Source organism: Terrapene carolina, unplaced genomic scaffold (genome assembly GCF_002925995.2).
Source record: "Terrapene carolina triunguis isolate 2854851 unplaced genomic scaffold, T_m_triunguis-2.0 Scaffold67, whole genome shotgun sequence".
NCBI lineage: Eukaryota > Metazoa > Chordata > Testudines > Emydidae > Terrapene > Terrapene triunguis.
In genome coordinates, this window is record NW_020664418.1 from 37,918,290 (window position 1) to 37,932,267 (window position 13,978).

Sequence of the window (13,978 nt, forward strand, 5' to 3'; positions counted from 1 at the left end):
CCAAAATAGCTTATGGCTGACTCCATTCAGCACTTGTCCCCGCTGCTCACTCCAATGGCTCTAAGGTTCTGTCCCCAGACAGCAGCTTCATGTCCTGACACAGCACAAAAAGTCAAAGCTTGCATGGAAGTGGGCGGTTCTTTCCTGAAATGACTCTCAATGAAGAAATGCCACCCCCACCCCTCCACACAACTCACAAGGGAGTTTCCATCAGACCAGCGGAAGTCGTGCTCGATAGCCCTGTCACTGAGTCCGATCCACTGGTAATCCTGGGCATAGTCTGAAAAAGAAAGACAGGGAGAAAAGGGTAAGAAATGGGAAAGGGAGTCCCTCCACCACTCACCTCTCCCACGCTAGTCCTAGGCGACACAAAAGGGCTCTGCCAAGGATCTGAACACCATGGCTACATGGTCTATATCTGGACCACATCAAGGGTTGCTTGACAAGGGGCAGTTCTGATTGATGAAGCCAGATTGGTTAAAGGTGAGGTGGATAAATCTCCTTCAGTTAGGAACTTAGAGCGTCTGAGCTGGCAATGCTCTGGAGTGTCATTGTAAAGATGGCTCCAGTTTGCCGTATTCGTCCCATGACGGTCTGCTGTTCCTGTGCCAGGGGCAGCCATGGAGCTACTAAGGTTGGAGGTGTTAGTCCTAGTGTGGGTGGAGGGCCGTTCTTACTTTGTGGTCCATCACCCCTTCAGAGCGAGGCCACAAAGAGGGAGGCCACAACACAAAGGGAACTGTTTAATTTTGATGCCCCAAAGCAAGACCCCAGTTGGGCCCAAATTGGGCTACTTTTTCCACATGCCTGCAGGCCCCCCATGTCTCCCGACTCACTAATGGGGATGAGGGAATTGCACACTAGCATTCAGATTCGTTTAAAGGGACAAATGGGTGGTGTCGGCAGAAGGCATGTTCCCAGGAGTCCCAGACAAGGCTGTGCACCACAGCAGAAGCTTCATCAGTCCTAATTCCCTTAGACTGAACCTTGGTCGAACAGGGTCCTGCTCCCCATCCCAGCAGCCTGAGGATCCCACTCCAACCAGATCCATGGTGTGTGCTCTCGTCTCTGTGCAGAGGGGACACGGAACACAGCTCCCCCTCCCCCAGAAAAACGGGAGAGGTACTCCCTCCTCTCCTGAAGTGACCAGACCAGACTCCTCCAGCGTCTTCTCCTCCTAGCTGCTGCGGTGAGACCAGTTCCCGCTCTGGGTTGGAGCTATTTGGAGCTGCTGCCCAACCTGGGAGGCGTCTCACTGGCTCCAGTGTAAGGAAGATGCTGCTCCCACCCCAGCTCACCCCCAGGCCTTGCTATCTCTACCCAGACTGGCGAGGTGGAAGGCAGAATAGTCAGAGCTGCTGCTGCACATCCGGCTCTGGGCTGGGGGCAGCCCCATGGACCAGCCCTGCAGAGTGTCCCGCAGCCAGCAGGGCTTTCCCCTGACTTTCCTCCTCTTGGCCGCCAGGGGCACAGTGGCACCAGTGCTGAGGACAGGGGAAGACTGGCTCCCCTTGGCTCCTTCTGTTGGCTGGTGTGGGCTGCTCCCCACATGCTCCGCCCTGCTTCAGGCCCCTAAACACCTCACCCCCACCAAGCCCCCCTCCGCTGTCCCCCACTCTCCCCAGGCCCCCCCACACCCGGCCCCCACTAACCCCCCCATCCCCTGCCCCCCACTCTCCCCTGCCCTGCCTAAGCCCCCACACTCCCACCAACCCCCCCATCCCCTGCCCCCCACTATCTCCCACCCCACCTCAGGCCCCCACACATCCTGCCTCAGGCCCCCACATGCCCCCCTCCCCTGCCTCAGGCCCCCAACCGCACCATCAAGCCCCGCTCCCCTGCCTCAGGCTCCCACTTCCCACATGCCCTGTTCCTGCCAAGAATCCCAACCCCTGTCTCAGGCCCCCCACTCCCCAAATGCCCTGCTCCTGCCAAGCCCCTCTCCCCCGCCTCAGGCCCCCCACTTCCGCTGCCTCGCTCTCCTGCCAGCTCCCCTCCCCCACCTCAGACTCCCACTCCTTAACAACCTCTCTTTCCTCTCTCACCTACGTCATGCCTTCCCACTCCCCAAACACCTCCCTCCCAGCTAGGTCCCACTCTCCCATCCTATCCCCTCCTCCTACACAAGCCACCAGGCACCTGCCCCACAGCAACACCCACACCCTCCAATATCCTGCTCCCCACAAACCTCTGTGTTGGCACGAACCAACAAGCCAACAGGTGCACACGCCTTGGGAAGCAGCTAATGTGGCAATGGGATATCAAGGCAAATCTGTATGAGCCACGGATCTATGGAATGAGCTGGATTTGTGTTTCCCTATATGAAAATGAAAATTCCTCCTCCTCTGCAGGACAAGAGGGTCTTGATTGAGAGGAACTGTGAGAGTGAGTAGAATTCACCCAGCAGGGAAGGTGGATTTTTTAAGGCCAAAATGGACTGATTGATCTGTGCCCAACCACCCTCAGATGCTGGCCATTACCCTCCGCACTCACTGTTCACAAACTCTTGTTCTTCTGGAGTGATGATACTGCTCAGGTGGGACTGATGTTCCCGGCATCGGGTCTCAGCTTCCACCCACGTCTCTCTCTGTTCAAAGTGCTTGTAACAATGGCCCTGGAACTTGGTCCAGCCCTCGTCACAGTCCTCCAGGTCTGAAACACACAAGAAAGGAATGAAAGGGAACAGCATGCCTCAGGGCAGAGTGCCATCCAACTCACCTCTCAGCTGCCCAAGCTTTCACAGAACAAAAATACAACACATGGTCACACCCACTAAAGAATAAACCTTGATATTTTTATATGTTACAGCCACAGGAAAATGATCAGAAGGTAAACGAGGAATAGTTTATGGAGGGGAAGTAGGTTTAACAGATTCCTGAACATTTCAAACTCCAAGTCAGGTTCTGGGAGTCTTGCTTTGAGAAATAGCCCCAAACAACACCACTTTCCCCCCCAGAGCTGTCCTGCTGATTGTGCTCACCTTGGAGAGCAGCTTTCACCTTTGAAACCTGCATTTTACTCCCCACAATCAGCGCTCATGCATCAGAGATGGCAGGGAAGGGCAGGAGAGGTCAGAGTTTAGATTCAGTTGGCTACATCACTATTCTGAGCCTTCACAAATGGAATAAGCAACCCGGTGAGATCACACAAAAGGGAGGCAGGGCAGGACTTACCATATGGGAGACAGAAAAAAAGAAGAAAAAAAAAACACCCTAAAGAAAATATTTTTAAAAAGGAATAGAAAAAAAAGCAAAAATCTGTCACCTGCTTTAAATGGTTATTGCTGGTGATTATTAAGCAATGCCATCAAAGCAAATTAAAGGCACAAAATATTTGACTGTCTCTATATTATGGTTGGGGCCAAGGCTTGAAAGGTAAAGGCTTTAAAAGGGAAGTTAGCTCCTATCCTCTTCCCTGCAGAGAAATTAACCAGCTTAATTTATTTTAACAAGGGGAATTGTTTCTTTTGAACTGAAGCTCTAGTTCCAATGTGGCAAGGATGTGTATGGGAGATTCTCTTTGGGTCATACGCAGAATAGTCACTCAGGAAAGGGCATCAGCTGGTATATGAGTCCTACCTCAGGAAGTGTGGGCACTGGAAATGAATACTTGGGGCCACAGAAACTCTGGCAACTGACTCACAGGCCACAGGGACTATGAGACTAGCTGTGCGGGGATATTGGAGAAAAGGTAGGCGAGGGATATAAGACAGGAAATACAGAGAAGTAGAACCCAGTCTTTTTAAAAAATGGAAAAGCGTAGAGCAGGATGCAAAGGAACAAACAAAAGATGGAACTTTGGGGAATCCTTTGTTCTTTGCCATCAACAAAGTCATACAAATACCTTCTGTAAACCAAGAAAAAACAGGAACAGATGCAGAAATGACAACAGTTGGGGCAGATGCTATTATGATGATAAAACCATCTCCTCCAAATAGTCACTTGCATTGCAAGCAGTTGCACTCAAACCATGGAATTGCTATGTCTTTTGGGCCTTGAATTTACTATGTCCCATCATCTCTTATCACCTCCTCCACTGACTAGCACCCAGAGTCAGAACAGCCAAGACAAGGTACAAAGCCAGAGAGGAACTGTCATTGTGAGGCAGATGAGATGTGATGAGCCCATAGATGAGGAAGAGGAGCACTGGTGTGGAAGGAAGATCTAGTGGTAACAAGATGGAGATTTATTTAGTAGCAGCCTTTCAGTGGCAGAGAGAGTTCATCCATCTATCATCCTGTCTCAGCTCCTTGTTGCCCTAGGGTGGTGGGATTTCATTATTCCTTTTGGCCACTCAGCAAATGTCCCTCTAACCTCATGCAGAACAGATGTTCTATATTCCACCTTCATGAAAAAAAACAAAACAAAACGAAACAAAAAAAAACCTCACCTTGGCTACTGTCCACCTTTGCATTCCAGAGTACCCCATTTCCCTTCAACTCATCAATTCCTCTTACTCCATTCCTGTGAAGCTCTTCAACACAGACCCCATGCAGACTTCAATGGCTGACCCTCCAGAGACTGGCTGGTTGGTGGGGCCTTTGAATTCTCTTTTTCTGCCTTCTTCCACTACAGACCAAGCAGACCCATCTCCGCTTGGGGAGCGGGAGCTATGAGAGTGCTCACAAACCTAGATCTTCTCCACCACATCTTTGAGAGCAGGGGAGGGAGTACATAATGTGCCTTTCTAAGTCTCTTTTTCGGTGGGTTATGTCATACCCCCTTTATAAAGTATCACAACCACTGAGTTGGGATGGAACACGATGCACAACCTCAATAGGACATTCTAACAGAAAATGCGAGGCTTTCCTATATAGCAGTTACCTATGCAAAAACCTATGCAGTTGCAGGTAAAATCTAATCCCATGAAGTGGCACTCTCTCCAGGCTTTAGAGGCATTTCAGAATGACTGACTTGTGTGTATGGCACAGAAGCGCTCATCTAAAATGCTAGAGCTCATAGATGTTCTTAGGGAATCAAAAAAGTTAGAGAAGGGAAAGTAGGTCATACATTCTACCTTGGGGGTAATGTTGGGTATTAAAGGGGGCTTTTCACTGATATTTAGGGCAGTAGGCTGCTTTCATATGTCCCAGGGTAATCCAGGGTAAAGATACCCCTTGATGGCAAGATCCCATTAATAGATGAACTGTTATGAAGAGAAGAGATTAAACTAGGTTTGGGTCAAACATTGGAGTGGTGTTTCAATACAGCTGCTAGGAGGAATACTCCATATTATAGGAGGAGTTTTTCCTCATCTCAGGCGAGGCCCCCTTGGCAGAGTAGCAGGAGGTGCTAAAGGTCAGGATTGAGGTACACTGGAAGAGGTAAGTGAAGGAAGTGCCTGCTCACAAGCTCTAGCCATTCCAATCAGTGCCTCTCCTTTCATGAGCAATACCACGCACTCATATTGAAAGAGAGATGCAGAGAAAGAGAGGGGGAAGATCAAATGTGCTTTCCTATTACCCATTTGAAGGTGAACAGCTAGTACTTTTCAACCTGCTTCTCCCTGGCCTTGTTGAGCAATGCAGGAACATTTTTCCTCCTTGAGAAACTGACAGAAAATCAGGCTTTCATGGACTTGCAGTAAAACAAAATATTCTTTTGTTTTCTCCCCCAAAACAAACGGCATTTGTGCACACAAGAAAGTGTCATTCTGATGAAAAAACAAGATATTTCATTTTCCCCCTCTGTGATTCACACTGCTCACCATTGTCGCCATGAAAATCGCATTCGCTTGAGGAAACGACACAAAGGTCAGGTGGAAGCGGAGAAGATTCACAGGAGTGAATGAAAGCCCTTCACGGGTGAATCCTCACAAAGTGAAACATGGCCATTTCACATGGCTCAATTCATGCATCTTTCACTGAAATCTCAGAGGAGCAGAGAAGGTTCACATGCCATGAAGATGTGCCTGGGACACTGCCCGATTATTACAGGTGGATTATTACAGGTGGATTGGAAGTGTTTTCTTTGACCCAAAAGCATGTTTGTGCTTATGGCAAACAGTATCACACTATCATGTCCTTTATGCAATTTTACAAGAGAAAACAACAACAAAGAGAATAATTTCCCTTTCTAAGAAGCCAAGGAGACACCAGGTTCCCTAGGAGCCCTAAAGCTGCCACTGTCTCCTAGAAGTTAAGAGAAATTTCCCAGAGAAACAAGATGCTGTGATGGAAAAATAATAATCACTTGTAAGCAAACAGCTTAATCTTTTCCCCAGTAAGATGCATTTTATCTGCTGTTAGGAGTTAGCTTATTGAGATGAGGGCGGGATTGGTGGGGGTCAGTTTTTTTGGGGGGGTGCAGCTGTTAGTAAAATTAGCTGAAGCCAGGTAGGCCGTACCGATCTCACACAGGTCCCCTCCGTAGCTGGGAAGGCATAAGCATTTGAAAGAGTCGATGCCATCAGCGCAGGTAGCTCCATTCAGACAGGGGCTTGAGTGGCACTCATCAATGTCTGCAAGAAATCAAGGGCTGCCATTAGGACTCCGGGCAGGGAACTCCACCAACAGGAGAACTTGTTTCTTTGCTTGTTCAGGAGGGACCGTCAATGGTTTTGGGAGAGCTTGAGAGTGGGTTACGGGTTTATTTTAAAAACTACTGCTGCTGCTACTGCTACTGCTGAAGAAATGAAAGCAAAAAGCCCAACCCACCCTAGGAGGCTGACATCATTTTCCACTCAAATTTCTGTCACTTGATGGCTGGACAACACTATAGTGATATCAGGGCAACAGCAGCAGAGGTCGGAGGGATGACTTTCAGTGTATCCTGCTCAGTATCTTTTGACGTCTGTTGTGTCTCTTCCTTGTCCATCTTTTCTGCCTAACTTGACCAAATGTGCAAACTTGTGGCTGTGTCTCAGCCTCCATCAGCTAAAGTCTAAAAGACAGACGTTGGGCTTCTCTTAAGTAAGAGCAACATCCTCACACAGTGTAATCCATTCCCTCTCCCTCCTTGACTCCTCATTTTTGACTCTTTCTAACCAGAGTCCAGATGTCATCCTTGATCCGGAACTCCCAGGGCTAACTCCTCACCTGTTCCAGAGCACAGCTGCTAGCGATGGGGCTAGCATAAAGCCAACTGTGACAGCTTTACACCAGTCAAGGATTTCCCCACAACTGTGGGAGCTGCTGGTGGCCCATTTAGGACAGTTTTATGGACTCTTTCTACTGCTCCATTGGTACAAAGAGCCCTTTGGGTGGGTCTGGATTAGTCCCAAGTCTCTGTCTCACAGTCTGTCAGTTATCCCAACATGGACAGTACATGTCATTACTGTAATGGCATGCCTAGCCCCACCCCCAGTTCAGGAAGGGAAGGGAAGCAGCTTGGATAAATTGGGTATCATGCTCAGAATGAGACCAAAATGGACAGTTTGTATTTAATATGCCCCAAAATCCATCCTTCTACATTTTTTTCTTAACATCTCTCCAGTCTGAAACTTAATCCTACTCCTCAGTGAGTCTTGAAATCAGAAGGAAGAAATAAGTTAATTAGAATGAAAAGACGACAGAGATGAAGTCAGCTCAAGAAACCATAGACAAGCTCCAAAGAGTAAGAATGTAATTGTGTCCAAATACATACAGAAAGGATTGTAGACTAAAAATAGCAGTTGCTGGTTAACTCCTTTAAGTGAGACTATTCTTCTTTCTTTCAAAGTCTTGCTTCTCAGACTCTGAAGTACTGGAAAGTCTTAAAGATGCTGACTTTAACAGAAGTCATCTGGCTGACACCTCACACTACACTTCAGTGCTAGAGGGGTTAGTGGGAAAGCAGACTCAGAGAAGATGAATCAGAGAAGGATGTGGACATGGCCATAATGGAGCAGAACAACAATCCATCAAGTTCAATATTCTGTCTTCTGTCACATTGGATCAGACTAACGGTCTGTCTAATCCGGTATCCTCTCTCCTGTTATACCAGAGCATAACAGTGATTCACCTAATCAAGTATCCTCTCTTCAGCCATAAGAAAACATACAAGTGTTTTACTTTGTCTATCTGTCTAGTCACCCACAGTGGCCAATGCCAGATGCTTCAGAGAAAAGTGTAAACTTCTATAGCACATCAAATTGTAAAGTATTAAATGATGAGGGAAAGTCTTCCTGGCATCAGCTGGTAGTCAGCTTGCACTTTGAAGCATGAGGATTGAGAGCCCTTGTTATTTATATCCTAATTTGTGTCCCTGAAGGTATTGCAAATATTCCCCAAATGGCTTATGAACCACTTAAACCAGTTTTGCACTTGGCTCTTCAGGGTCTGCTTCTACATTAAAATACTAATTAACGTTTTCTGAGCTATTATTTTTAGTGTAATGGGAGGGAAGTGAAATGCCCAGCTTTCATCAACGCTAATAAGCATTTGGGGACTTTCCAGAACAAAAAGGGAATTATTGACCTAGTAGAAAAGAATGGATGAGTCAGGTTGATTACTACTTATCTGCTCACGTCTTTGGATCTTAGAAGATTTAAAACACAAAAGGGAAACTGAAATGTGTTGAGAGAAGATTAAAATCCCAGTACACACCAGGTTCCCCAGCAACAGTAGCAGCAGAAGTTGATGCCAATCACAGTGATCTCCACCTGAACAAGTAAGGAAGGGTTCTCCTTTGTCCATTAGCTTCTATTAAGTGGAAAGCACGCTGTAGAAATGGAAATAAAGCATGTACAGGAGCTAAAGCAGAATGTTTAGCAGGGAATAATGGGCTCTTCATTTGTCTTCAGTGACAAGGACTAACATTTTATGTGCCCAAGGTCTCTCTCATATGCAGCGGTCCCACCTACGCAAGTCCTGGAGGAAGAAGGGCAGCAGATACACACGCAGGCTAGTGCGCTGCATCAAATCTCAAATCAGGAAATAACATTAGAATGGAACTTGCTTTTGTGCTTGTATATAATATGCACTGTACATATTATATGTACACTATATGGATACTCTCTCTCTATATATATATATATGGGGTGTTATATATATATATATATAGACACACAAAGTACATTTTAACAGTGTTGTAAAAATAATGCAAGGAAATACAGAAATACTTTTTGAAAGGCATTCTGCAAATATTTTGAAAGATGACATTTAAACACATGAGGATAATAAATATCAAACTATCCATTTGGCATGTTAACTCTTTGGGGCAGGGACTGTGCCTTCCTGGTCTCAGCAGTTTCTGGTACATTCAGAGCCTTGCACGTGTCAAGACATATGGAGCTGGTGTGGCTGATTTGCCATTCACCCTGTAGTACTTGGTCTTAGAGATTTTTCAGAACAATAAATAATATCACTGTAACATGAGCGGACTCACCCCTGCGGCGCCTCCTGCTGGTCTCTCAGGGAATTAGCTCGACCCAGCCTCCGGAGCACCCTCTGCAGGCCGGTGATCTGCCTTGCTCTCTACTTCTGGGCCCCGTGTCCCTCCCAGGACCCCGGTGCCCCTTGCTCTGGGTGCTGCCCCCTGGCAGTACCCACACGCTAGGTCTCCCCTCCCAGGGGAACCCCCACCCACTATCCCCACCTTGCCTCAGCACTAGGCCACTGCCAGTCACCAACTAGCCCCCGCTCCCTGGGGCAGACTGCAGTATAGGCCACTCATCACTGGCAAGGGGGGTTTGGACCTGCTGCCTTGGACTAGCCCTGGGCTGCCCTCTGCAACCCCCAGTACCCCTTGGCCTCCTACCAGGCCGCAGCCTGGGGCTATCCAGGCTGGAGCTCCCCAGCTCCTCAGCCTTTCCCCAGCCCTGCTCCACCCAGGTACTCTGACTTAGCTCCCTGCAGCCAGGCCCTTCTCTCTCTGCACTCAGAGAGAGAGGCTGCGGGCCTCCCTGGCCTTTATAGGGCCAGCTGGGCTCTGATTGGGGCGTGGCCCAGCTGCATCTACTTCCCCCAATCAGCCCAGGGTGTTCTCTCTCACCTCCCGTCCTTTCCAAGGGCTGTTTTTAAACCCCTCAGAGCAGGAGCGGGTGACCACCCCGCTACAATCACCTGCTGGCATCAGTCACGATATAGTCCCTAGATAAACTAGAGCAGGGGTCGGCAACGTTCGGCACGCGGCTCGCCAGGGTAAGCACATCGCTCGCCCGCGCCGCTTCTCGCCGCCCCCATTGGCCCGGGACTGCGAACCGCGGCCAGTGGGGGCCGCGATCGGCCGAACCTGCCACGTCAGCAGGTAAATAAAACTGGCCCGGCCCGCCAGGGTGCTTACCCTGGCGAGCCGCATGCCGAATGTTGCCGACCCCTGCACTAGAGAATGGAACTATGATATTGCACGCAAGCTGTGGGCTCCGGGTTTTATACGAGAAGGAAACTTCAGTAAAAGAAATGTTAAATCACCCAATTACTTAATGCTTGGCATTTTTTGTTATCCCTTTAGTTGCCACAAGCATATATTACACATCCATAGTCTTGCTCACCATTCAACCCTGCACAACAGAGACTCTCAGAGGTGAGATGAGGGTGCAGGGACCCTTCAGCAGCTGACAGCTGTCATGTATCTTAACACTGAAGGAATTTACAAAGCCACTGTTATTAGATATTTGTTATTTTATGTAAATTTCCCTAAAAATGCATGTTTGTCTTCTCACGACTCCCTTGCTGGTTCCCTTCATATAGCTTCTCTACCAGGACAGGAAGAAAAGATTATTACTATTATTTAAGTGCTAACAATGTACGTGGGGCAGTACAAGACAGAATGAGACAGCCCCTGCTTTGAAGAGCTTCCAGTCTAAGAGAAAGTCACGGAAGACAGAATGCAATGGGGAGCCGAGAACAGGGAGTGCATTTAAAACATTAACTCACTTCTGGAGGGTATCACGAAAATAAGGAGTCTTTAGAAGATGATTTATACTTACCGTGCTATCATCAGAACATTCAAAAAGACCATTCAAATGTCTTGTCACAACATGGGTTTTCTAGCTGATGTATTCTTAAAGGGACTAGCGTTTTAGGCCTCACTTTTAAAAGAAATGTTTTCATGATTTAAAAAAAAAATATGAAAACAGGGTTTCGTATTTAATAGATGTCAACTGTTGATTGACAAAAGCAGGGAGGTAGCAGGATTACTCTGCATGCTTCATTTAGGCAAACACAAAATAGTTTCACCAGTTTGTTATTCCCTTCCTAAACTCTAATGTTCCCAGGTATGTATTTCATTTACTCACTCCTATTCTACTCAAGTAGTATACAACTAGATCTTCCCATGCAGTCTTGCAAACTTAAACACAATAACACTATACTAGAACATAAGAAACAGGAAGAGAAACCATTTATAAACAAAAATGAAACTGACCATTTTACTATAATTGCAAACATGAACAAACAGCATCAGTGATGAAGAATACATTAGCGTTTCAGAACTGTTTCCCTTTTAATTATCTAAGATGTTATTGGCAGTAACAGTGGTATGGACTTTTTAAAGATACAATACTTGTGGTGTTTTATTAAAAAGGTAAACTAGATCACTGATAGATTTGAATACTGATTAAACAAGTTTAGTTTTGTGTTTAAAACATTCACTAAGAAGGAACAGCTTGCAAGCAGGAAGGATATGAAACACCACTCTAACAGTGAAAAATTCCTACAGTTTTCTTGGAATTGAGAATAATCTGTTTGGAAATACAATCTGGCATCCAAAATCCTAACTCCATTCTGCAGCTTGAAAAGCAAGACATTTTCAAAGTGTACAACCCCCACCCACACTGACCTGTTTTTATAGGGTTTACTGATGTGTATGAACCACTAAATAGGGACTCAAAAGACTGACTAAACAATACTTTTTTAGCGAGCCAAGAAAATCTTGCCAGAAATCATAGCTTCTGCTTTCCAGGAATTCCTGGGACTATTATGAACATTGATCTGGTGGGTTAAGCAGGGAAGAATATTCCAAAGCCAGTAAGGTGGGTGGCACCTAAAAGATAACTCCATTCACACTTTACCTCTGTTGCCAGATCCTGATCAAAGCGGAAAAGAAGCAGCTGGAGAAAACAATTCTCTTAGATGTGAGAGATAAGTAATGGCTCTTGGCAATAGTACAGCCAAGGAGTGACTTGACAGCAGATGGAAAGAGTCTAATTTCTCTGACTTAAGCCATAGAAAAATATATTAAAAAAATGAAATTTAAGCCTCAGGATACAGAGGAGGAGAAAATAACCTGCCACAACACAGAAAATATTCTATTAAACTACAAAACTCGGACACTTATCAGGAAACATGCTTATTTTGTGGTACTCCCTCTCAGTGCTATGTTTACAAGTGATGACTTGATTACAAGCACTGAGAGCTCAGGAATCTCGGGAATCCTTGGCTCCACAATATTATCTGTAATAGAAAACTCACTTTATCTGTACAACAGGCCATTATTTTAGGTTGTATCCTCAGAGCTGGTTTTTCCATAAGCGAACAATCCTTTGGCTTAATGTCATGAAACAGCCAAGAGACACCAAATAACTGGATTAGCCAGTAAAGACATCTGCCAGTGCCTAGATCTCAGCTGGAACTTTTTAGAGCTACCTTACCCTCCTTCATAGCCCGACTCTCACATTAAATAGAATTGTATGACTCATTTGTGTGATTTTTTTAAAAAGGTTTTTCTTCTACTGCTTTCTTTTAATCAACAAAAAATATCCTTCAGGCCATAAAAAAGCATTGCACCCATCAAGACGCCTTCAAAATCATCTAATACACTTCCGCTGTTTTGGCTGGCTGGGCAGCAGATCCAGAGAGATGCAAACCTTTTGGTAAATTGCTGATGTTTCAGCAAATGTCAGTTTTTTCCTTGACCTGACTGAAGTCTTTAAAATCATCATCTAGTTCAAACGATGCAAACCACAGCTTTTTCACTGAAATGCCAGCACAGAATTTTTTGCTAATACTTGTGTGCCCTCAAATTTTGTCAATTGTAACAGGCTTCTGCACACAGTTGGCAAAAGTCTGGATGGAGAGACCAGTTATGTGAACAACACTTCAAATTTGAGGCCCTTGTGGGACCCTAATTCTGAGGGCAATAATAGATTGCTGACAACTGACATGCCCACATGGACCTTAGTATTCCTTGGCTAGAAGTCTGGAAAATGCCAGCATCTGAGGGTTAACTTTCAATCCATTGGCTGACAAAACTCCCACTTTGGCTTCTGGTGTTGATATCTTGGGGGAATCATATGGTATGGTAGAGTAGAGAAATTTTCATTTAAAAAAAAAACTGTGATCACTGAATCCACTTGACAACCTTACCAAGGTAGGCTTAGTAGGAATTTATATGAAAAACTAGCACGAAAGCCCCACTTCAGCTGGGTCTTTGCGTTGGGCTCCTTCTTGCAAGGTGAACTAGATTCCGTTCTGCTTTATTATTAATTATCTTTTTTGATTATTCTTCTGGCGCCCACCAATGTTCAACACAGCACCAGACACAGCTATCAAGACAGTGCCTGTCCCAAAGAGCTCACTTTCTAGATTAGGAAGACAAGATACACCAGGAGAACCAGAAGAAGAAGGCAGCATAAGTCCATTATTAAATACTATTATGGTTCTCAATATGCAGATTCCCCCTTTCATTTCTCTAGCATCTCTCATCTCAAAGGATCCCAAAGCACTTTGAAGACTATCTTTATAGTAGAATTGGGCTAACATTGCAAAACCATCTTTGTGAATAGTTGTTCCATCTTAAAAAAATCACTTTGTTTACACTTTTAGGTCCTATTTCTAGATGAAATTCAACCTTTTGTGGAAGGCTAGTACAAGGACTAGGCCTCCCTTAAGTTCTGCTCTGAAATAGGACTTGTTCGGGCTCTTTGCCCACGGGTGAATTTCACTCTCCATGAATATGTTTGCAAATGAGCTTTACTAGCCTAAAAGGCACATTTTCAGCTTGAATGCTGGAATAGGCACTGAACACAGATTCTAAACCACATCACTAAACTGTCCTATATATTCATTTGAACTTTATACTGTTGGTTACTTACATAAATTGTCCAATTAACAAACAGA

General features: G+C 45.8%; 1 protein-coding gene across 4 annotated transcripts in view; it reads right to left on the reverse strand.

Moving 5' to 3' along the window:
• ACAN (aggrecan) overlaps window positions 1–13,978 on the reverse strand; it is a 78,004-nt gene that overhangs the window by 5,838 nt on the left and 58,188 nt on the right. For 3 of the 4 annotated variants that reach the window (XM_026648339.1, XM_026648340.1, XM_029910719.1), the window contains 3 exons: window positions 6,346–6,459; window positions 2,494–2,652; window positions 198–280 (listed from right to left, as the gene is read on the reverse strand). In XM_026648339.1, the coding sequence (XP_026504124.1) occupies window positions 198–280; window positions 2,494–2,652; window positions 6,346–6,459 (356 nt within the window). The remainder of the gene's footprint in view (window positions 1–197; window positions 281–2,493; window positions 2,653–6,345; window positions 6,460–13,978) is intronic. The other variant, XM_029910720.1, reaches the window with a different exon arrangement.